Raw genomic sequence first — 25,442 nt, 5'->3', positions numbered from 1 at the left:
ATCAGTTACTAGAGAGGAGGGCTGGCAGTTTAGAACTACAATGATGGTGGAACTCTGAGTTACTACAGAAGGAGGCTGAGCAGAATGTTAGAACTACAGACATGGCAGAATGTTTTGGGCATTATTTATAACTGATTTAATCCAGCCACTGTTAGTGAGAGGATTAGTGTAAGAGCCAAAAATGTCAGTTTGTAACATTTATTATTGTGTATGCTGTTTGCATATTTAGATATTTTGTTAATAAGATTCCATTTCATTATGTTTTTGCAGAAAAGCGCCATCTAATGGACGTAATTGAAATTTTGTGAAAAGTGCTGTGTGTGTGTGTGCAGTTTAGTTTACGAAAGGAAGTTGAATGTGGTGCATTCAACTGAGCTCTACACAGTTTTTGACTGTTGGGTTACTTTACATGTGGAATGCTGTGCAAGATTAAAGAATCATCTGTAACATCTACTCAAAGAAAAGTAAAGTTCATCAGACTTTGTATGGATGTTTTAAGTACTTCTTTAATTCACTGAAAGATGCACAAAGGCATATCGTGGGACAGAAACGCGTCAACTGAGAGCTAAGCTAATGAAGGTCAACGAAAGAAAACGGAAGCTTGTTAAATATAGTGGCTTACACTGAACCGTTTAAGCAGTCACTACAATTAGTGTAGACATTTAAAAATAAAGTTTACTGGAAATTTCAAAATAAAAGCCTAAATACTCCTCCTAAATATTCCGCCTTAGGCGGTGCTATTAGTCGGTGCACTACCCGCCTTTACTATCCTGCCGTTAATATCTTTGTCTCTCAGGTGAGTGCACTGCCTTGATGTGCAAAGCAGTGAATTACCATTAGCACAAACTTTAGCACAAATATTAGCACAAGCATTAGCATTTCACTGTCCCCCATTAGCATTAGCCTTTTCCCTAAAAAAAAAAAAAAGCTTTTAGCTATTTTTCTTATTTATTAGCCATGCTTAGTACACTGAATGGAGTGATGCCCCACATGCTACTGACAGCTTTTAGGCTAATGTTAGCAATTTGCCTCATTTTAACTTGTACACTAATTTCAGCATCCTGAATGGCATAAGCCCATCTTACTCAAAATGCTTGTGACTCTCCACATGCTATTGAGTACATTGCAGCTTACTTTAGCATTGATGCTAATTTGTAACATCAGAATGCTGGGTTCCAACCGACGGGCACACTTTGGCAGGCCCCGTTTAAATTTCTTCAGAAATTTTCTAGTTTTAAGCTTTACTTTTCATAATAAGCAAGCACCACTTTTAATTTGTTCAGTTTATAGTTGAAGTAGCTACACGGAAATGATTTTAGACGCACTTATACATCTGTGTCTGGTAAAATGTTTTTCTCCACATCTTATACTGTTGATGCGGGGAACAAGCGGCCATATTGAAACGCAAAGTTGATCATAACTAGGGATGTCGGAGTCGCTCCTGCTGCAACCTCGTCTTGTTTAATGTTAAACTGAAAACACAAAAAAGTAAAACGTAAAGATCGTGAATGAGGTCATTGGAAAACACCAAGTACACCCTTGCACATTCATTAGGATGGTAAATAGTTCGATACTTATTTGATTTATGAATCATCAGCAATCTTAGCCTCTTCTTTAAAACATAGTTGTTGCTCTGCAGCAGATAGGTGTGTGTTGAAACAAGGCCATTGTGGTGAAAAACATCAGCAATGACCTTTTAGAAGCAGTTGTTGCTGTGCATCAGTTTCAGAAGTTCCAAATAGTCCATAATTCCACTGAGAGTTTATTCACGACTCAGCCAAACATATTTTAGACAAGTGTCAGTCTTCCCATTAGTTGATGTTCCAACAAATTGACCCCAAGGTTGGATCGTGCAATGCCAAGAGAAATCACAAAAAACCCAAGTGTTCCATCTCAGCTGGACAGTTAAACAACCGGACAAGTTGAAAAAGACTAACAGGTGTGGCTTGTTTGTAAAGGTTGTTTTATGGTGTTTTTTTTCTCTGAAGAATATGGCAGCGTTATCTATGAAGTTGCTTTTTAAAGGACCACAAGACTTTTGTAAACACATCCGTTGGACACAAGAAACCAGTGTGGGGACGTTTGACCATAGTGCAAAACCAAACCCAACACCTCAGCACAAGCTCCACAAACCAGTTGTGGTGGAGGGTAGTGATGTGGGTTTGGCAGTCAAAGGGCCTCCATTTTGGAGCAGTTGTTTATGTTCTGTTTGATTGTTGGTTTTTATTCATTCTCTTGTGTGTGTTTCAGCCTGGAGAGCTGATCATCTACTATGAGATGGAGGAAGGTGAGCGGAGCAGCTCCAGGGGGATTGTGGAGGTCTGTCCAAAGACCCACAGGTGAGGATTGTTCTATGGACCTCAGCTTCCAGCTTCTTCCTGTTTTTAACCCATTCGGCTTCTGAACCAGGATAACTCGCTTCTTGGAGAAACCCGAGGAAGGACGGACAGTGTCCCGACTGGCCAGCGTGGTGTTCTACTGCGTCCGCAGAGACACGCTGTCCTACATGTCCGACTTTCTCAGCCTGCAGACTCGAACCACGGAGCGGACCTTTGGACTATTCTGGGTTCGTAGGTGATGTTCATTTGGTTGGTTTGTAGTTTTATTATGACTTCCTATTTTCACAGCATAAAAAGTTAAGTTCACTTCCTGTTGCACCACTTAGACCAAAACACCAACGTCTAAGTTCATTTATTCAATGTAAAAGGAACCACATGCTAAGAAATAATTAATTTAACAAAACACAAGTACCACAGTTGCTGCCATCCTGCTGTTAACATATTGAGCAAACCATTGTTTCTAACAGGACAGCATTCTATCTTCTATAATAGTTGCTAGAAATTTTTTTTAACTCTATAGGGATATGTTTTTGGTTATTTAAAATATCCCTATATTTAAGTAGACATGAAAAAACAAACATCACAAACAGGAAATAAAAACTTTTCCTCTGCATAAGCTATAAAAAGGTTTAAACCAAGTGTTGCAGGACTCTTCCTGTTCTAACCAGGTCAACTCTTTAACTCTCAGTTCCTATAACTCGAATCTTATCAAGAACTGTTGGAGCTGCTTTTGTATTCAAACAGACCAAAAAGCTGTCCACACACACAGCAGCAGAAAGGGAAGTCATGTCCTCTGTGCGTGTGACTGCGTGTGTGCGTGTGCGTGTGTGTGTGTGTTACCACATCTTCTCTGCACTGGTCACACGCCGGCTGCTGTGGGAAGAAACTTCTAGAGAAGTGTCACTTCAACCTGAGCCGCACTGTTTTCTGACTTCAGCTGTTTGTCGTGAAGTTAGGAAGAAGTGTTGACATGCTGTCCTGTCCCGCCTTTGTTCCCAGGAGTGGCTCATCAATGAGAAGCAGCTGGACGTGTTTGGAATGAAGCTTCCTACCGGCTTCCAGCTCATTGGACAAGTGGTTTGTATCTGTTCCTGGGATCTGAAACAGGTTTAACGTTGCGTCTCCCCACCTAACCCTCAGAACTGGAAAGCTCAGACTGCTGCATCCTAGGTGCACAAAGAAGCATAATCCCAGATCCTTCCTCTGAGCAGCTGTTAGACTTTATAACCATCACTTCTCCCAACAAACTTAAATTCAAAAACTTAAGGAAAAATTCTTGTAAATAGTCTGTTGCTTTTTTCTATGTAGAAATATACACATTTTGACATTTTGTATATCAATACATTTGTTTTGACTGAAGTATGCTTTAATATTACAATCTGTAAAAAAAAAAAAAAATTGAGCTCCTTTGCTTCTGTCACTTGCAAAAATACGCCGCTTCCAGTCAGAAACAACCAATCAGAGCGTGGAGGAAGGTCTTAGCGCTGTCAATCACCCTTGTGTATGCGCTGCAAATGTTCCAGGAAGACTGTTTATCCGCCGTCATCGATGGCAAAGCTAACTAGCCTGAGCATTTGAGCGTTCACCACAGGCTGGTAAACTAGCTGTAGCATAGCAACAAGCAAAGAAGAGGGTGCGAGCAGCGCTTACAAGAGAAGATTGTCGGCGCTAAAACCCTCCTCCTGACTCTGATTGGTTGTTTCTGACTTGTATTTCTGCAGGTGGCAGTAGGAACAGAGAGGAGGCAGAGGAGCTTGATTTTTCTTTTTTTATTCTTTTTTTCACACATTATCTGCCTTATATTAATCTGTCATGACATAGTGACAGTTTTAACAGATATCTTAATAAAACTATTTTTATAAATGCTACCTCAGTAATAGTAATTGATTTTTCTTTCTGTGCTAATGAACTCTGGGAAGATATCTAAGTAACGCTTAAACATTAAGAATTCAGTTATGATAAAGTTCCCAAAGCATCTGAGAAACTTCTTTATTTTGATAGGGCTTATCAGACTACACAAAGTGGCTGACTCACTACTCCACCAAGAAACAGGACAACCCCGCTCAACCAATCACATGCCGCTCATATGCCAGGTAGGACAGCCAGGTGTGAAACGTCACTCTTTTCTTAGAATGTTAAAACTCATCAAGATGAAGTTCTTAATACAGATTTCCTCATCTTGAATCACAGGGTTGGATTAATGGGAAATCCCTCAGATGGTTTCAATGGGAAAACCATCGCCATGACCATCTCTAACTTTTGGGCTGAGGTTACTCTGGTGGAGAGTCAGATTCTGGTAACACGCCGTTTTCCATAGACCACCTTCACTGGCGGCACGTTGAACTGAAATGCTAACTCTTTGTGGTTTCCAGGCTTTAGTCCCTCACCCACTGAATGATCCCACAGAGTTTGGCAGTCTGCAGGATCTGTTCTGCATCAGCAGGAGGGAGGGGTGAGGGACCCTAGATATGGGCCAAGCTACAGGACGGCGTTGATCCCGTTCATACAAACAGTTCTGCTTCTGTTGTGAATTTTGCAGGTACCTGGGAGGTCTGCGGCTGCTGCAGGCTACGTGTAAGAAGTTCTACCAGTTCTGCTCCAAACGAGGGTGAGGCTGTTAGCTCCCTTATTCTGGTGGCGTTGTAAAGTTTGTCTAGTCTGGATTGCTTCAAATTCTGTTTGTTTTATATGTCTGTGTACTTATTTTCACTACATTCACCATTATTGGCATTTCCATGGAAGGACAAATATCTGATTTATTTAATTTCCCTTTGGGATCAATAAAATATTTTAAATTTAGTTTTGTTTTGAATTTCAAGTAGTAAAAAGTCCATTTTTAAACATAGTTGAAATAAGAATCACACTTCACTTTGGATTAAACTATTTCTGTGTCACCGATTAATTCACAAATAATTAAAATCAACAGCTCAGAACGTTTCTTTCCATTTATCAATTTTTATTATTAATGTTTTCTCACATAACCATTTCATAATTTTCTTGTTTTTTTAATTTACATAAAGTATAAATAAACAAAATGATCAGCACTACATTTAACAAGAAAACTCAGCTCTGCATCCATCATGCTTTTTCTTAAGCTAGCAGCCAAGCTAAGCTAACTGCTAAGCTTTGCTGTGCTAACCTGTCCCAGACTGTTGTTGCTATACAGCATCTGCTGTTAAAGCATAAAACAGCTTGTCAAATTCACAAAATAATGCAATCCAACCAAAGCACAGAAACTTCATATTTGTTTTACAGAGTTCTGAAAACGACATAAAACATGTTTGCTGCTCAGACCTCCTGGAAGAAAATTCTCAAAATTACTGATAACATTTTCCTCTTATTCATTGAACTTCTTTTTTAGCATTGCTACACTCAGTTCTTATTTGACTTTCTTTTGCTGCAGCATTGCTTTAACGAAGCAGAACTTCACCCTGAAGTATGACACCAACATCCCTCGGCAAGTGGTGAGGATCGGTACAGACAGACGGAACAACTGGTGCTTCACTGCATGATTAGCACCGGTTATGTAGCAACATGTTCAGTTGTTCTGATGAAACCCTTTCTCTTTCTGTTTAGGGCCTAGCTGGAAGCAGGTATATAGTTTGTTTCCCACATATTCCTATTTAATCATTTTCATTCTGAGCAGAATAAATACTTTCTACTATCATTCTACCATCTCAGTGCCATAGTTTCAGCTACTCTGAAGTGTCTCATGGAGTTCTACAACATCACTGACAATGTAAGAGCATAAAACCACGACCGCTCTTATCCTGCTTATCAGATGGATTAGAGCAGACTGCTGAGTTTTCCTCTTAATTTCTTTTTTTGTTGTTTTGAAGGATCTTCCCAAACCGATCCGAGCCAACTTCATCCTGAGTGTGGAGACCGATGAGCTGTTCATCACGGCTGGCCTGCAGGACAGAGTGGTGCAGGTCAGTGAACCCCTGGTGAAATTTTTGAAATCAGCTATTTACAAGAGAAGGATTAGGGAATTTTCAACAGTAATGGTAAAAAGAACGTAAACCCTCTGTCAATTCTAATATTGATCTGATAAAATTTTCCTAAATGTGTTTTAACTCCAGTGAAAAAAAACCACCACACCAATATCACCTTGTCATTATTTATTAAGCCCACAGATGAAGTCAAAATGGAGAATCATACATGTGTACAAAATATATAAAAATCTAAAACTTTAGGTTTTTATGTAGATGAATAGGCTGATCTTGACTTCAAACAGAAGATACTCAGTGATCTGCTGCGGACAGCGTTCAGGAAGTGAAGTGGTCAACAGTAAACTGGGAGCAGGCTTCTGTTTTCTCCAGATTCTCCATTTCATTTACTCCTGAAGATGGATCTCAAATCTGGGAATAACATTGCTTCCAAGTTTTTCTATATTCCAATAGCAGCTTGGGAAAAGCAATAGGATTCACTAATTATGTGGCCAGGCTAACAGTTAACAAGACAAGCTAATAACAATGTGTTTCTCTGGATATTAGATGCATTCAAATACTAAAGAAACATCTTGTGTGGATTTTATGCCAAAGTGTGTGTTTTTTTTAATAATCCAAATGGTAGCGGACATACCTCGAACCTTATCTATCTGGAATTCCAAATTAGTTTTTTTTTTTCCTGCTTATTTTTCCAATTTTGAACTTAGGAGCTGTGCTCAGTGCAGCTAAGCTACTTCTTTTCATCAAAGCAGCAGTACCACTTATTTAAAATGTTTTTGTTTCATACGAACTGAAAGGTACTGCCGTTTCTAAATGTCTGCCAGTATGGTAGTTATTATATAATGAAGTGGGCCTTGTTCTAAGAGGTTTGAGAACCTGTTTGGAACAACACTGACAGGAAACATGGTCCCTCTGTCCTTGCAGGTGTATGAAGGTTTGGTCTACATGGATTTCAGCAAGAAGCTCATGGATGAGCAAGGCTACGGTACTGATGTCAATAAGTAAACAGATGAAATGTGGTAGTTTCATAAAACAGTTTTAGACACAGAATATAACTTTGAATATAATTTACTTTTAACTACTGCATTATGTAATGTATCCTTATGTCATGTTGTAAGAGTTGCTGTTGCCGTTGCTGTTTGGCTCGTTGTCAGGTGGATCTTGAAGGAACAAGGTGCTGCAGTGGATAATTCTTCCTGTGGGGTTTGTCCTCTCTCAGGGAACTACGCTTCTATGGACATGAGTGACCTTCCACGGTTCTGGCTGGCCTACCTGAGTGACCCCAGCGACTCTGGACGTATCCATAGCAACATCCGGCAGCGTTGGCTCAGTGGTGCGTCTTCCAGTCCAACAGCTTGTGTGTGGTTGTTTGGAGTAGGAGGGGAATGACTCTCGTCTCTTAAGGCGCTTTTTGAATACTGATTTATAAAAGACCAGTAAAGTTTGGCATGCTTGTATTTCCTACAGAAAGTAAGCTGCCAAACTGAATGTTTTTTTTTAAACCATTCCTTGACTTTATTGTTTTAAGTTCAAACAATACTACTTTGAGAACCTTTAAACTGAAAACCCCTTTGCTGCTCTTCTTGAACTGCTTTCATATTGGTTGTCTACCTTCAGGGGAGCCAGTGGTTGTTGAGGCCATGAAGACCTTTGCTGAGCTCACAGACCAGGCGAGGTAGGTCCTCACCAAAAAATCCTAAGTATTTGAAGAAGTGTTTGCCACTCAATATCTAAAGATTATTATTTTCTGTCCTGTAAATAACTTATGATATGGTATAGGCCATTACATTATTTCTTTATGAAATCAAAATTTTTAAGCTCCGATTGGGGGAAGAAGTATCAGCTAGGATGTCACATAAAGTTACAGTAATGACTCAGACTGGTGCCTCACTATACTTTATCTTAAACTCCAATCTGGTACTGATATTAGAAATGATGAATGATAGCTGCAGTAATAAGCTGCTGATTTGCATTTTTTTGGTATATTGAATCACATAAGTCACACACCATGAATTCAGCTGTACTGTACTCTTGCTCTCGATGAAGGTGGACGCTTCTTTCCTCTGCTTCCTCCCTGCCCATGCCTGCCCTGGTTTCTCTGTTTTTGTCCCGTCTTTTTCTATATTTTTGGAGCCTTTCTTTGCACATCCTCCAAATCTACAAATTATGGATCTGGTCAACTGATCTCTCAATGCAATTGGTCAAATTTTCGACAAGAAGTCTGGGCACAGGAGAGCCCTCTTGTCCTGCGGGGACACAACCGGCAGGATTCACCCTGGATTTATTCATAACAGGATTTCTGCTGTTTGGAGCTTGTGGATTCCTGGCTTGTCGACAAATTTGTGACAGACTTGGCCGAACTAGTGAACACTCAGACTGTTGGTGTGGATAGAGACGAGGACTCTAAAACTCACCAACAGGATGGAATCCATCTTGGAGAAGTTACTAGTTTCGGCTCAGTGGAACGACCAAACTAATTTGGATGATTGGGAACTGAGATGTATCGGGGAGACTTTAGGGAAGATTGAAATTTATAATCTTCCCGACCTAAGACATTCTGTTTCTGAATTGGCTTTCCCCATGTGGCCTTGGAAGGGCTGCATATTTCTAATCTCCTTGAAGATATGTAAACACAATGCTCTTCCCTCCTCACCCCCTCCTGTATCCATGGAGTTGCGAAGCTGAACGCTCCTAAGGACATCATGTCTTGATTACAACATCTTTATCGGACTTTGCCAGGGGCTCACTAACGTGGTTTCATGGCTCTTTGACGTCATCGCCTTCACTCGTGTCTTTGTTTTGCCAATTGTTTTGTCTGAATGTTGCCATTTGCCCTAATGTGTCCTTTCCTCTTTTTTGTTTTAGGTGAAGTACCCCCTATTTAACCCAGAAAAGGATTATTTTAGTTTATTAGTAATATCAGAAATTGTGGAGTACGCACTATTTAGGTCAATATTATACAGCCCAGAAATGGAATCAGAATCAGAATTAGAATTAGAATAACTACGAACTTGGAATCCAGAAATACTTAACAGGAACAGTCACTGCTTAGTTTATATTACTTTTAACCCAGAAAAGGATTTAGAACGAACTTAGAATTGTGGAGTACTCACTTTAACCCAGAAAAGAAATTAGATCAGTCATTCTTTAGCCTATTTTTATCAGAAACTGTAGAGTACTCACTATTTAGAAATGGAATTAGGTACTTAGCAACCCTGAACAGGAGCATTTAGTTTACACACTTTAGAACAACATTAGATTAGTTTTCTTTCCTCTTTTTTCTTTCCTTTGGTTTGTTATTTTGTTTGTATTTCCCTTCAATTCATGTAAACCACTTTGAATTACCGTGTTGCTGAAAATGTGCTATATAAATACAATTACCTTACCTTACTGGAACAACACATAATTAAGATTAAGTTTCCAATATACTTTCTTGGAATCACATGATATCAATGAGTTGACATGACACATTGGTAAACGATCAGCAAGACGATAATAATGTCAAATGTTTACTTTTTAACAATGGATCAGAAAAAAATTGTTTAGAAATTCTGTTTAGATTTTTGAATTTGGTAAATTTTCTTTGGATAATTTTTGAGTGCTGTGTGGGTAAGAACGCTAACCTAATTTCAAACAACATATTTTTAGTAATTTGGTCCAGGGTGTAATTTGGTCAGGTAACTTTATACAGCTTCTTTTTGACTATTTGGGACAGAATATTTAAGGTGTTTTAAACGCTGTACTTTAAATAACATGGAACTGAATATTTAAGGTAAAATGGGGCAGAGTTTTTATGGTTATTAATAACAGTGTATTCTAGGCTTTAAGGAATGGTCTAGTTTAAGTAAAGTGGGACTAAATTTTAAGGTAAGTTAGCATAGCATGTTTCAGATCATTTGAACATCTCACTTAAGGTAATTTGGGACAGAATATTTATGATAATTCAGCATATTTTAGTTTTTTGGGAACAGGGTGTTTCTATTAAAGTGGGGCTGAGTATGTGAAGTAATTCAGGAGTATTTATGGTAATTCTTGACAGTATATTTTAGTTTTTTTAAAAACAAAATTAATGTAGGACTGAATATTTAACAGTGAAGAAAAATCATCCTCATTGTGATAATAACTACATCCGATCATGTTTATGCACATGACGTATGACAAACATGTGTAGAGAGAAATGTGTTGTTCCTGGATTCTGTTGGTGATGGTATGTTAGCAGTTTGCTCAGTGAGAAGCAATAAACAAATCTCAATTGTTTTCTGACTTTTAGCTTCAGCATGGATAAGTCGGGTCTGAGCTCATTTATAGATCCAAACTCAGAACTGAGGACTTTTTTTGTTTGTTGTTTTTCTCCCATCAGGTCAGCGATTAAAGAGAGAGACTGGACTCGTCTGGCCCAACTGATGGACCAGAACTTTGAGCTGCGCAGGTAACCCGGGTTCTCTGGCCTCCTATACAGTGTTTGTCACATCTGCAGGAGACTCTTAGCATGCTGTTAGTATGCAAAGATGCAATAGGCAGCGTTCTTTATAAGAAACTGATTCTATTGGGATTTTATGTGCTTGACCAACATAAAGTAGCTCATATCTGTAAAATGGGAGAAAAACAATATTCACATTTTTGCTACAATAAACATATGAATATGTGTGCTTTTGTATTCACCCAGTTTAATACTCCTAAATAAAATCAAATTCTACCATTTCTATTTGGAGCTAATGGGAAGAGTCCACCTGTGTGATGTAATGTGTGTGTAACTGCAGCTGGTGTGTGAGGACCTCAGAGGTTCACCAGAGAACAGAAGCAAACAGGATTATGAAGCAACAAACTTTAAACGTAGCCATGGAGTTCAGTTTAATCCGTCTTCTGAAAACGGAAAGTGAAAATCAATATTTGTAAAACTGATATTGAAGTATAACTTCACAAGATGCTCAATATTCCTCATTTTTTAAAATTATTTTCATATAGGAATGATCATGAAATTGTTACTTCATTCTATTAGTATTAAAACTATCATGGTGTTACTACTTTTTTCTTGTATTATTATGACTTTATTCATGTAGTATGACATTATTCTCTTATTATTATGGCTTACTATCATATTACTTTTTTCTCTCAATATTATGACTATATCTTTGTAATTTAATTTCTTTTTTCTTAGCCTGGCTCTTGTACTAATCCGTTGTAGTGTTATTTCATTATGATAGATGATCTTCTACATCATATCAAAGTGAATATTTGTTACTTTCTAATATTTGTTGTTTTCTAAATAAATGCTTAGATTCTACAGCTGCCTGATCTGATAGTAATGTGGTTTCCAGGTCTATCTACACTGATGACTGTCTGGGTCCTGGGAACCTCAGGATGGTTCAGCTGGCGAGGCAGGTGGGTGTTAGGAGGTGAAAACTGAACTCCCTCAAGAGCACCCACCGTACATTTATTAATGAACACTTTGTCTGATCTGACAGTTTGGCTCAGCAGTGAAGCTCCCCGGCAGTGGGGGGGCCGTGGTGGGCCTGTGTCTGGACCAGGTCAGGCTGGTAAGGCTGTTCTCCTTTACTCTGAGGACTGAAGCTCATTTTTTAATCGTTGAACAGAAAATGGTTCAAGTTGACGAAGGCAACAAATAATTCACACAAGGACCAAATCCTCCCATCCATTGTCTATACCCACTTATCCTACATGGAAAGAACCCTCAGCTAAAGGAGGGACGTCCATTTCTCCACAATTACAGCTGAGGATGATTGAACTGTTTGACTTTGTCACATTATAGCAATATTAAAAAGCTTTTAGATGTGCCTCAGCTGCACCACCTGAATAGATTAATTAGGTCATTAGCAGGCCTCTACACAAGAAGGAGGTAATTAACCATTTCATTCCAGTGTTTTGTACCTGTGGCACATCTAAAAACTGCAGGATAGTGGCCCTTGAGGACTGGAGTTTGACACCCCTGCAATAGTGTTAGCTCTGTAGCCCAGCTAGCTGCTTACAGAAGCTAGAAAAGTAAAATTATGTTGTTTGCCATGAAGCTAATTATTGTTAAGTAATTTTAAAAGCCGTCTTCACTGTGGGTGCGACTTTTGTACTGCTAGTTAATAATCACCATTTTCGTCAATTTGGTAAAAACTCAGGTGATATGTCATGAAGGAAGGACGGGCGAGATATCAGTAAGAGACGTCTAGACGTCTGGTTCCTCCAGTTTCAAAATGCCTGAAGGTTCTGAGGTCATCTGGTCAAAGAGTTATATTAGAAACATGAGAATGTCCAGACGCCACGCTGTCCAGGAACTGGAGGGAGACGTGTCCCAGAGATGAGCGTGTTAAGAGTATGAAAAGAGCAGAACAACAGCAAAAGATCTTGTGAAGATGCTGCTGATGCTGCTAACAGTCTGGTTATCCACAGTGAAGTGTCCTGCACAAACATGGGCTGAAGGGCCGCTCAGACAGGAAGAAGTCATTGCTCCTAAAGTGGCATAAAAAACACAGTTTGCACTTTGCAAAAGCACTCAGGGTCAGAAACCGTAACTTATGGAGACGTGCCAAATTGAAGTGGCCTTAATGGCCATCATCACATTTGGAGGAGAAATGGAGAAGCTTACAGCCTGAGGACGGGGCTGGCAGCGTCATTTTGTGCAAGTGTTTTATTGCAGGAGGAAGTCATAAAGAAAGAACATCTTGTGGTAACATGGAAGCAAAATCTCAATAAATTAAGAAGGAAGTTGAAATTTGGGCACAAATGAATTTTCCAAATGCACGATGACCCTGACATAGGAAGTCAAAGGTTGAAAGCCATGTGCAAGCAATTGAGCATACAAACCTGACTCAGGTACAGCCGCTCTGTCAGGAGGAATGTGCTGAAATACCAGCTAACTATTATCTGAAGCTTCTAAAGGAAAAACAAACCAAAACATTTGACCCAATTCTTATAATTTATTAGTAAATTCTACCAAATACTTGGGAACGTATGAAAAGTTTTTATTAAATTCTCTTATTCTTCTGATTTATATGACCTAAAACAGGAACAGGTATAGTCTGATTTAATATCAGACAGAGAGAGGTTTAATGTCTGTGTCAACCTTGCATCCCATTGTGATATTCAAATGTGATTCATCAAACCCAACAATGAATGCAACGTTTAAAGACCCTCTGGAAGAGAGACACCAATAATTATGACTCTTGATAAAACAACAACACAGACTTGTGTGATGTGTCCTGGGTTCTATGTTGATGTGTGAGGCCACTGCGCCTCTGTATCTGATGCAGTCTCTTTTTTTGCCACTAGGTGGAGATGAGGCAGGCTTTCCAGGAGGCAGGCTGCGTCTTCTGTGTCATCTCACCGTACATCCCATCTGCCAGCTCCGTTGGAGGCCTTCACTAACCTGACCCAGCTCACTGCTGATCAGTACAAGAAATGTTCCACTGCACAACACCATTTAGCACAGTAGCAGTCCCGTTGTTAGGCCCAGCACACTCTGGTTGGCCTTATTGTAACAATGGGCAGCAGATCATGATCCACGCTTGGAAATGAATTAAACTAATAGTTAATGAGGCTCCCAGTGTCTCTGCATCTAGAATAAAAAACAAGTTGCACAGCTAGGGGGGGGGAATTAGGTGGAGTTGGTGAAATTATTATCAGCAGCAACAATGTAAAATTATGTAATTATTTTCTATAATGCGAGATATAGTTTTAGAAGTTATCATAATTTTATACTGAAATTAAAAATACATAATACCATGCTGTGTTTTCTTGTGTCCTTTCTAAAGATGGCTGGATGTAGCTGCAGTGTTTCTCTTGGTTCTGTTGTACCAGTGTAGTTTTGTGTGTCCACTCCGCCGGATTCTATAGGCTCGGTTATCGGATCTAATTCGCAGTTTCCTCCAGTGGGCGGAGAAGCAGCCGCACAGCGCTGCTCTCAGCTCCGCTCCCCTCAGTGCTTCCCGCTGCCTCAGCTCTCCAGCTCATGCGGACCAGCTGCCGAGGCTCATGGACTAACCGCGGGTCTGACCGTGAGCTGTAACGGACTCGGGGTAGGACTGCTTGACGCCGGTGGAGGACTGGACTATGGCGGCCAAGGAGGACCTGTACAGCAAAATTCTCCCCCGGAGGCTTCGCCAGAGCCGACCGGGCTCGATGAAATCCAGCTCCAACCTGGACGTGCTGTTGTCCATGGGTTTCTCCAGACACAGGGCGTAAGTAGCAGGACCCGAACAACGTATGGCTCTTGTGTGTGTGTGTGTGTGTGTGTAAAGGCAGAGGGGGGGACGGTGCAGCTGGGGACACGGCCGCTGGGAGAGCTCTATCGCTGGGAGGAGTGGCGGACCGGTCAGACGCGGCATCTCTCCGGTTAGCTGCTCATCCTTAAATAGTGCTCGACACAACACTAGAGTGGAACAGAGGAGGGAAATAAATAATTATACTCATAAAAATGTTTGCAAAAATTAAAAAGACCGAAAAAAGTGTCGGAATTAGTCAGGCGGTGAAGCGGTCAGAATTGGCAACAACAGCTGAAGTAGTTGTCTATGGTTATTAAGAGATGTAAATGTTAGCTTCATATTTTACCAAGAAATTTTCTCATGCTTTTTGAGCAGCAAGAATTACTGTTTTATATCTAAGTGTTAAAATTGAATTGTAAATACTTATTTCTAAACCCATGTGGGACGTCAGGACCCTTGTGTTAGTTACTGACATGTTAAAGAGCAGCTGTCATGCCGGTTAGTCAGGAGGCATGAAGTCATGACTCCCTGCCTGAATGTGAGGCTTCCAGGGCGGGATTAGAGGATGTTCAGCTTCTTTTTATTGATAAAAGTTACAAATAAATGATAGTTGTGTACTTTCTTCTCTAAACGGTTCCATATAACACCATTTCTAGAAATGTCTGCATCCATATATATAAAAAAGTTAGAATAATTAGTTGATTAGTTATAATTATATTAGAGGTAGGTTGAGACAATGATTTTAATTGCATATTTTTTGACTTCATGAAAATATAATAAATTAGAACAGCTCAATGCAAGGTATTTTATAAGCTTTCAAAAATGCAGTATGCAAATGTCCTGCTGTCCTGGAGACTCTTAAAAATCCCAGCCTATAGTATGTGGAACATATCCATTTAATGCCCTGACAGTATGATGACAAGTAAAGTGTAGCAGTATAAAGAAAAGGCTGCTAACTTATTAAAATAAGAAGCAAACAGATATCCTTGCGTTTGTGAACATTTTCACAATCAGTCATTTCAGAATCGGCTTTATTGGCTAACATTGTGAGCACAATCAAGGAATTTGACTAGACACTCAGCATACAGACATTAAGTATAAATATATGAACTTTAGAAGTAAAGCAAAATATCGCCATGTTAGAATCACATTGCACCAATTAGAAACTACTTAGAAATGACTTTTTTTTGTTCAAATATACTCCTCATTATATTTTATTTCTTCATTAATACGTTCTACAAGAGAACGTTAAAGATAGCAAAAAGATATCTATATAAAATAATATCACTTCATCAATGAATTAGTTGCAATGAAAACCTGACTAATTTCATGGCTGTGTATTTTCTTTGGGGCCACATGGCTCTAAAGGTTTAAGACATTTTTTAATTTTCTCTCATAGCATGCCTAGTTATATGTTCATCCAGTTTAATCAAAGAAATGTATGTTTGTTCCTTATTCCAGTCACCCTGACTGTGGTACCGGCCTCTTCTGGGTGAACGATTTAAATCTAAAGCCGAAGTTAGAGATTGTGTCAGAGGTTAAGAGAGATGATCTATGGTGCCGAGGAAATGAGTAGGACTTTACCTACACTAAAACTTATGTTGGGGTTTACATACACAGTTAGTGATGTCTGTTTGTTTCTGAATGTCTTTGGTGTTGTGCAAGATCCTTATTACCAAGAATTAGTTCCAAGCTTAGTGGAGTTTACTGACGTTCATAGTTTTGCTTGCGTTCTCACATTTTGTTTTAGTAAAATTCTGATTCTGTTTAACAAGAAAATCAGCTAAGAAAAAAAAACAATATATAAACATGAAATTATCAGTTATTGCTTCAGCTATGCTTACCTGTAGGACGGTCTAAGAGGAGAATTGGAGGTGTCGAAGCGCTTTGGGCTCTCTGTTGTAGGTGGGAGACGTATATACGGTGAAAGGACAGCACATTCCTGTTAAAATGTCAGGTTTCTCATAGAAATGAGAATTTGATTAAACCTTTCATTTTCTTACTTCCACTGTGATTTTAGGTGAAAAACCACCACATTTATAGTAGAAAAAACAACATAAAAAGTCACTGATTTATACATAGGAACACTCTTAAGTTAATACTTTAGTAAAGCACCTATTTCCTTTTTTTTTCACTTTGTGGTACTAGTGACCCTAATTGACAGTAATCAGACAGAAAATGGATGCAGAACAACATCCAACACCCTTAAACCTCCTAGAACATTGTTGGATAGAAACAAACTGAATGTTTGGGCCATAAGTCCAAATGGTATGTCTGCACATGACTGAAAAAAACCTCTATACCCAGGTTGAAACTCTGTGGTGGTCCCATCATGTTGGGAGGTTAATTTTCTTCAAATGAAACTAGAATTTTTGTGAAGATGAATTCAGTTTAAGCTAGTTTGAAATGTCAGTTCTGGTCCAAAAACCTTTTGGATGTTTGCTAGGATGGTGAAACTGGAGAGAGATTCTGTGTCTCTTGCAATGATAATTACGCTGAATGTGGCATTTGAAAAAGTTGGCGTACTTTAACATGTATGCATAACAGGCTGAACCGAGCGCAGGACACACGGCAGTCACCTCGCTCTCGCCTTGGAGGGAAAATGCTGTTTCTCTTTCTCAGCTGACAGCAGTTTAATGACACAGGACGTTCTGAGCTCGGTTTGTGTTTGTCATGTAAAAACAGCAGTCAGTCGCAAATTCCTTTAATTAGGTTAGAGCTCCTTGTGAACGTGCCATTAAATGCATTTGTGCCTAACACTGACAGCTATGTACATTAAGGGAGGAATAATTTGCAAAATCAATACATTTTTGGTTCAGTTCTTTATTCTTCTGTATTATGGATATCATACAGTGACGTAGAATCTGAGGAAAAGAAGATAGTTTGGCATCAGGCCCGTCACTGTGACTGTTCCAAACAGCAGCAGTTCTGTTTTCAGCTGTATATTCTAGTTTGTCACCTCAACATGAGGCAACACAGCCCACGCATTTTAACTTTTAAAGTCAGCACGAAAAGCTCCGTTGTGGCAAGCATGAAATGTGAAATGTACGCAAAAATTGAACATCTAAAATTAACTTGGCTATCCCGAACAGAACGAAAATGTAATTCTGAAGAGCGTGCATGATTAACTCCTTTATTCTTGAAGATGTGCTTGAGGAAGGACTGATGCAGCCTGAGATGAGGAGGTGAGATTATGTGGTTAGAGGAGCAAATGTGAAAAAGAGCTGAGCTGAACAATACGGTATGTTTCTCTGAGAGGATTTGCTTTATGCTAAATAGGATGCAACAAAACAGGGTAAAGTTTTCCTGGGCTGCATAATAGTGTAAAAAACATCATAAAGAGATAAAAACACAATTAGTGCAACAATATCAAATTCATATTCTCAACAGCAGTTCAGTACTTTCACATCTTAAAGCTGAAGCAGCCTCTTGGTTCTGTTTTTGATCTTGCTGTACTGTTTACCTGACGGCAGCAGAATCAGCAGAATGTTTTCAGTTGTCATGCCAATTGTGAGCAAACTTTTGAAATGCCGTAACAAAGATAAAAACAAAAATGTGAATAAGACGTGTTTCCTAGTTTGGAATTTCATCAGATGTTGGAGCTCGGGATGGCTGCAGTAAACAGGAAGTAGAAGTTGCAAACTAGCATGGAGCACAAATCTCATAAAACTGGACAGACTCCCCACTGTGCAAGCTGAAGATTTGGACTTTCTCTGAGTTCTGTGCTACTATCAACTTTTTCTAATGTGATACTTCAGAATGTGCATAATAAACTGTTGATGATCCAACATCTGTTCCTGATCCTGGACACTGCAATAAACCCTTCAGCTCTTCCTCACTATCCTCTGCAGGGCCCACTTGATTGCTGATTTATAATCATAGTGTAACTTGAATATATTGTAAAAAATCTTTCATAAGATTATCTGACAAAGTAAATAAATAAACGCCCCTTGTTCCCATCAGATCACAGCTGTAGAAAATCAGTAATGAAAGCTTGTACTTATCCTCCATATCTGCAGACTTCCCTTTTTTCCATTCATTCGGCCATCATTGGGAGTCTTCTGACCTCTCACAGTCAGACATATGCTCCACATTGTGTGTGGTTTGCTGAATGGACACAGAAGATGATGGCAGGCCCCCAGGCAGGTCTGCAGTGGCCCTATGCAGACTCCCTGAGGGAAGCCACAACCTCTTTTATCATCACTACAGGCTCTGACATGACGTCTGGCCTCCCTTTACGACCTGAGCTCCCCGACCCACTAACTATCCTGAGCATTTTCAGCTCTTTCTTTTGTTGCTATAAAATTCTCAAACATCTCCGTGTTACCAGGAGACTACTTTTGGTCTGGAGAACAAGAACATTTTGAATTGGTTGAGGTTGCAAACTTATCCTTACTTCTGCTTGCTATGATTTTTTTAGCTTACAAATTAATAAAAATTAGAAGAACTCCACCTGTTGAAATTTTGTTTGCAGTTTTTATAAAGCATTGACTTATAGACGCCAATAAAATAAACCAAAAAATAAAATTCTGGTGCTGTTAGCAGTCCCCAATTGTTTGCAACAGGAACAGAAGCGGTGTGTTTGAGCGAGAGAGCAGTTGCTGTAAAACAAAACAAAGATTGACTGATTATGGTGATTAGCACATTATATTAGCAATCGTACACTTAGCATGACTAAAACAACAGCCTCCATTTGTATTCCTGGAGTATGTAGATTCTTACCTTGAATGTGAGATTTTCCAAAAGGTTGGCACCATTTTCAAATCCCTAACTTCTCGTTACAGAGGCTGAAACTTAAAATGAGTGGTGGCACCTCGCAACGTCAGACTGGTGCTAAATGCTGTTCTACCCATTCAGTTTACCAGTGTTTCAGAAACTCCTGATCATTCATGGAACTTCTTTTCAAAAACAATTTTCTTTAGAAATGTGGACGTTAACAATAGCGCCGGAGACATCTTTGCTGCTGCAACATGTTTAGCATTGAGATGCCATTTAGCTGATAGGCTTCAAGTTTAGTACAACTTGAAGAAAAGCATAGTTTTTACCAGCATCCCTTCAGATTGTTTTTTTAAGCTAAAATTTGCCCTAAGTAGGAAAAAGACGAGTTGCTTTGTTATCCATCACTTCTGATTGCGGATATCAGCTGTGCATCAGTACAGGTGTACCAGAAACTGTATATAAATACTTAACTGATCCTAAATTTGAGTGTTCTTCATTCGGTTTTTACATTCAACAGTGTAGTTGCTAGCAAAACCCGATGGCTATTATTATTCATGATGCATTCACTGATCAGAAAAAGGATCAGATTTTTCTGTGTCCAGCCAGCTGATCATCAGCCCGGACTAACTGAAAAGCTAATTCCGGTACGCAGCCAATTTCCTACTGCATTTCTAAAACTGAATTGTTACGACTAACAACACATAGATGGAAACTGGAGAAGAAGTGTATCATCCTGGAACCAGGAAGCGGTCGTGAGTCGCCTGCACACGCTCGTGAAGATAAATCGCTTGAAAACAGAATTGATTTTTTTTTTTCACATCAGTCCTCTTCCCAGAGAGCAAAGGCTTCCAGGAAGTCACAAGGTGTTTCTCGTTTACGTGGTAAATGTCAGCCACGTGCATGTCGGCCAACTCTTAATGTAATGATCAATTATACATGAAGCAGAGTCATGCTTGTTGTTTTAGGAGCTCTGTAAATGTCTGACTGGATGAGGGGACAAACGATTTGTTTAGGATTGATGGTCTTTGCATGAATCCTCGTGGTGCTGCGATGTGACAAAATGTTCACATCGGAGATGTGAACATTTTTTGTTGGATGATTAAGACGTGTATTGTGCATATAAAATGTTCTTAAGACAGTGTTGTATTTTATAAGTCTCTGCCTTTTGGGGTGTTGCAAAGGAGCAGCAGCAGCATAGATTTTTTTAAAACAGCAATACATTTGAGCAGACGGGAAGAAATTCAAGAAGATGAAATGTATGTTTTGAGTGTAGCTGAAACCAAGATACTAACTATAGAACCAGTTATTCTAAAGCATTTGTTAATACAATATAGGGTGTTTTCACACCTGATAGTAGAGTCGTCTTGGTTTGATTGGGAACCAAAATTGCAATATTTGTTACAGCTGGTGCGATTTGCTTTCACAGTGCACTGTGCCAAATGAACCAAACGCTTTGAAAAACCTGTTCCCCCTCCTCACCTGTGGTGGCGCTGCACCAGGAACCACTGAAGGAAACGAAAAAGACACTGAGTGCAACTTCCTTCGTCAGGAAATGTAAACAAAGCCAGCTATATTTTCATCTGATCTCCTTTTCATTCCACTTCTGACCATGAGCCATTTCTCTCGCTATTGCCAGACTTGCATATTTGTTTTGGTTGTATTTACCCAGAATGCCGTGTGCTATAGTCCATTTTCTGCTTTTGAAGTATTCTCTGGTCTGCTGGGCATTCACATACGCATTCAAACCACACCAGAGTTCACTTCAGTCGAACCGAGACCGAGATTTGTGGGCGGGCCAGAGTTTGTTTTTTTGTTCTGCATCAGAATTCGGTGACACATTCACACCTCCACAAACCAACTGGACTTTCTACACAAACACACTACAGGTGGATTAAAGCAGACTAAATACCTACAAAAAACGTCTGTAAGTATTTACTTTAAAGCAAATTCTTGCACATTTCACATATTATATTTGTGAATATAATATGTGAAAGAAGTGCATTATAAGAAATGCATATGGATCATTCTTAAAATGTAGATCTATAAATAAGTAACATTTATTTATGATATTAATGGAACAACTACTTACTATAAAATGATCTATATGCCTAGGCAATGCTATAATTGTCATAACTAACAATAGTTGTCATAATTGTGTTAAAACGATTTGTAGTTCAGTAGACTATTATCTATTGGACTCACATGGACTTTAACGTGTTTATCTTATCAATGCGCCCCCTGGTGGATTCATCACGGACAAAAGATTAATACACATCTTTTATGAGATTAACTCAAGGTGTTATTGGACTGGATCAGACTGTGTCCCATGTGTTCATTGGGAAACATTCATTTATTTCTCCATCTTCCCTCGTGTTTAATTACTGTTCACAGGCATATAAATGTAATAGTTGTTGTTGTTTTTTTCTCAGAAAATAGTGAAACAAAATGTGAATCAACCATTATTTGTGACTTTTGTATTGTATAACATTTTTACATTTACAATGAAATACAAGAAGAAAAAAAATATCTTTTAGCATGTGCGCCAATGAGCCGACGCTACCAAGAAAATCCAGAAACGGACATGTATTCCGCAAATTATCTGGAGTTATGTGGCACGAATAAGTCAATCTGCGAATACTGAACAGTGACTAGGTGGTGGTCCACTGTGTTTTAATGCTTTTTATGACTGACATCCATTAACTTTTTGTATTCGAACATTAAAACAGATACAGTGCTGTCGCTAACAAAGGGCCAACCTGGACCTTTTAGGGCATCATCTTGAAAAAAAAACCGTTTCTATGTTAAATCAACATGCATCTGTTGCCTGCTAACGTTCTGATGAATAGACTGTCACTTCCTTTGTAGATTATGTTGAATTTATTTTTATACCAGCTGCTGTCCAAACTGACACGCAGAAAGACTAATCTCCTGATCTGGATCTGAACACAGTGAAAGGTCATAAATGCCGATATTTAACTGCAAACTTTGTCTCCTGTGACACAGCTGGGAGACAAACACATAGCTCAGCTCTTAGGCTCCATATATTTTCTGATTTGAAGGAGGAAAAGGAAAATGTTCAGAATGCTAACTCAGTTTCATCTGTATGAGCCGCATATAGCATGGGAACTCTGAAGCGGTGTGGAGTTGCTATCTCATGAATTATTGAATCATTTCCTTTTTTTTTTTTTTTAGCTGGGTGCCTTTGAAGTGCAGATGATTGTGAGCCTTTTGCTACATTAGCAGCATTCAGAAGATGGTTTCAGCTTAATGGGAACACTTTTACAAGATTTTAAGAATCTAATTTATTTTTATTCATGCATTTGATGTATCATCATCATACGGCTGCATCGTACAAGGTTAGATAAATGTCACTAACCTCCTTCCTGAAATAGGAGAGGACGATCGCTGCCATCATTTATTGGTGCACTTCAGCATGGGGATGGTATTGTAGTCCATTTGAAGCTCTGTCCGGAAACAGACAGCACTATCAGATTATAGGCTCATTGTCTCTACTCAAATGTCTCACTGAGGAAATGAAAGGTAGTCCCACTGCTGACTGAGGAGGCCAGTCTGCATCTCATGCTAACGGTGGTGGAGCAGCAAGAAAGAATCTACATGCAAACTTGCTGAAAGTTTTGACTTATTTGACCAATTTAGAAAAGATGTTTCATTCTCCCATGAGCAAGGACGCTGACATCGGCTTCCAGTCTGTAACAAAGCAAAAATTCCTCACTGCAGCCGATTTGAAAGCTCATTGTTGGCTGTGAAACACTGAGTGATGAGAATATAAGATCTGAAGTTCACCTGGGTGTTTTATGCTCAAAGAATTAAAGTCTAGTTAATGTGACCATATAATTGTGCAAACTGGATTTACAAAAAATGGAAATATGCCGGTTTAGAAAAAAAACTCAAGTTTTTCAATAAAAAGTTTTTGAGCTGTGATTAGGTGTTTTTTTTTATTATTTGTATAATAAAAAAAACTGCAGTGCTGACACTTTAGTCACAATGACTTCTGCCATTTATTTTCATACACTCAGAAGATTAGAAGTTTTGTTCAGGTTAATGTTTCATGATGTTTGTGACTTTTTTTCTCACTTTGAGGGAAAGCAAACAGTGCTGAGTTCCCAGAAAACAGGAGCAGCTGCTGACATTGAACTAGTTTCTGCTATTTCATCAGTTCACTGATATCAGCTGTAGGTCAGAGGTAAACATGTTTAACAAATTTTAACCAGGCTTAAATTTCTGTTAACAGAAAAAGGAAACTCATTCATGTGTCACCTCGGCTTCATGACACTCCTGTTTGTCATCATAACCATTTTTGCATTGCTTTGGCGTGGAGGTATTATTGTTGCGCCTTTTATCTTTTCAAAATGTCCTGTTTTGTAGTGTCTTTGCCAAAGCACTAAAATCCCCTGTCCAAAAGAGGATAGAGACATTGGAGAAGCAGGAAGATACATTTATTGTATGTTTTTTCAACCATTATAAAATAAAAAAGTGTTTGCCTACAGTAACATTAAAAAAAGGTAAAATATTATTTGAAAATTGTTTCCACAAAAATTGATGTTTTCAAACTTTTATTTCTCTTCATTTGCACACCGCTAACGAAAACCCAACATTTAAGATAAAGATATTGCATCATATCAATAATAAAAATTTCCTACAGAAGCGTGGGCTTATTGAAAAGTAGTTTTGATACTTGCTTTAAAGTTACTTTCAAAATTTACTTTTAACCTGACAAATAAACCTTAACAGAAAATATAATCTAGTGTATCATTGTTCGCTTTGAGTGACAAAATCAACATTTTCACTAAAACATAACTTCTTATTGAGCGTATTCAGATATTCTTTTTGAAGAGCGTCCCTAAAACATTTGAAGGAAAATGCAGTTTGGGAAAATCGTTACAATTCTTTTTTTACACTCTACTGTCTTTCTTTGGCAAAGCAGCCAGACGTTTTCCTTGCCACTAATTTACTAAAATAAGGAAGACTGTGGATATTAGTTTCTGTGGCAGTTCCATTAATACTGTGTGTATTGGCAGATGTTAACATGCGTGAACTATTAAAAACAGCAGTTATACGTGTTGTAACCCTTGTGTGTGTGAGGACTGAGTGATACGGGTGTGGCGTCGGTTGGACCCATTTGTAAACACAAGGGTTAAAGGGGGTCTCCACTTAAATATTGATGGATTTTAGCCATCGTCCTTTGCATAGGTACTTTTCTGATTTGTAGAGAAGGTTGTGTTGGCAATGTGAGTATAGAGACACACTGATTTGCGTATCTCGTGTTTTTGTTTGTCTGCTTCTCCTCAATTCGAGTGCCTCACATCTTGTGATGGGAGATCTGATTCATTCAAATTATGAGACACAAACACCTGAACAGAAATGAATCATCATTTCTTTTCATGTAGGCGAGTAATTAGGGCTGCTTACTCTTTTGGAATACCTTGAATAAAACAGATTTTTATCATTTTTTTGGATTTTGAAAAAGGTTTCAGGTAGCCCTGGTATTAAACCCCTCCTGAATGTATTTACTTACTTCCACCGTTGCTTAAATGAATTCATGTCTCAGCATTTGCATGATCTTCAGTTTGATTCATCAGGTCTAGGCCTGCTGGGATTCCCCCTCTGAATGAGACATATTGAATAGGTGAATAAAGTCGTCAGTGGGTGGACTACCCTGAGGTTCTCCCCAGACAGTCGGACAGAAAGCTTCACACTCGGCCCTGGGTTTCCCTCCAGCTGACTGGTGACAAATAGCACAACCGCCATTGTTGTATCTAAAACTAAACCACTGGCTGATCAGAGCTCTTAGACAACAGCAGAATCTCACAATGTGTCATATCAAACCTCATGTGTGTGAATGAGTCATTGTGAACCTGACTAATCAAGGTTATACAGATATATTCTCTGGTTACAGTTAGAAATTATCTTTTTACTTTTGCTAAAACTCTTTCCATGTTCTAAGAGTTCCTCTGTATGAATTAATGAAGCTGTAATTCTACTAAATGGTATGTTACACAAGATCATACACAAGGAAGAATTGATGCTGGTGTTGTGTAAGAAGAAAGACAAATCATATGTAATTGTGGTAGTTTTGCGAGAAATTGCAAAGCCAATATAGATAACCTGCATTTCTTGACTTTAGCTTTCTTTTCTAATGTCTATCGGTGAGCTATAGCATCTCAACTTTTAAAGATGTACCCCAGCTGTGTTTGTCACTGCTA

The 25,442-nt window shown here is 38.9% G+C and overlaps 2 protein-coding genes across 4 annotated transcripts in view; both read left to right on the top strand.

Annotated features, from left to right (window-relative positions):
• The window catches only part of gkup (glucuronokinase with putative uridyl pyrophosphorylase), a 20,013-nt gene extending 5,991 nt beyond the window's left edge, over positions 1–14,022 (top strand). Inside the window, exons 6-23 of the mRNA XM_007575567.2 lie at positions 2,251–2,339; positions 2,410–2,566; positions 3,339–3,416; positions 4,341–4,432; positions 4,530–4,635; positions 4,712–4,791; positions 4,879–4,947; positions 5,743–5,803; positions 5,916–5,932; positions 6,021–6,078; positions 6,179–6,271; positions 7,214–7,274; positions 7,509–7,622; positions 7,907–7,964; positions 10,650–10,718; positions 11,608–11,671; positions 11,755–11,826; positions 13,568–14,022. Of these exons, the coding sequence (XP_007575629.1) occupies positions 2,251–2,339; positions 2,410–2,566; positions 3,339–3,416; positions 4,341–4,432; positions 4,530–4,635; positions 4,712–4,791; positions 4,879–4,947; positions 5,743–5,803; positions 5,916–5,932; positions 6,021–6,078; positions 6,179–6,271; positions 7,214–7,274; positions 7,509–7,622; positions 7,907–7,964; positions 10,650–10,718; positions 11,608–11,671; positions 11,755–11,826; positions 13,568–13,663 (1,434 nt within the window). The 3' untranslated portion in view covers positions 13,664–14,022. The remainder of the gene's footprint in view (positions 1–2,250; positions 2,340–2,409; positions 2,567–3,338; positions 3,417–4,340; positions 4,433–4,529; positions 4,636–4,711; positions 4,792–4,878; positions 4,948–5,742; positions 5,804–5,915; positions 5,933–6,020; positions 6,079–6,178; positions 6,272–7,213; positions 7,275–7,508; positions 7,623–7,906; positions 7,965–10,649; positions 10,719–11,607; positions 11,672–11,754; positions 11,827–13,567) is intronic.
• A 107-nt stretch (positions 14,023–14,129) lies between these two features.
• The window catches only part of LOC103154323 (ubiquitin-associated and SH3 domain-containing protein B-like), a 54,883-nt gene continuing 43,570 nt past the window's right edge, over positions 14,130–25,442 (top strand). For all 3 annotated transcript variants that reach the window (XM_016662628.1, XM_007575568.2, XM_016662627.1), the window contains exon 1: positions 14,130–14,475. In XM_016662628.1, coding sequence (XP_016518114.1) covers positions 14,348–14,475 — 128 coding nt within the window. In that variant the 5' untranslated portion in view covers positions 14,130–14,347. The remainder of the gene's footprint in view (positions 14,476–25,442) is intronic.

The sequence above is a fragment of the Poecilia formosa genome, unplaced genomic scaffold (genome assembly GCF_000485575.1).
Source record: "Poecilia formosa unplaced genomic scaffold, Poecilia_formosa-5.1.2 Scaffold381, whole genome shotgun sequence".
Lineage (NCBI taxonomy): Eukaryota > Metazoa > Chordata > Actinopteri > Cyprinodontiformes > Poeciliidae > Poecilia > Poecilia formosa.
This window is presented reverse-complemented; position numbering and strand designations above follow the sequence as displayed.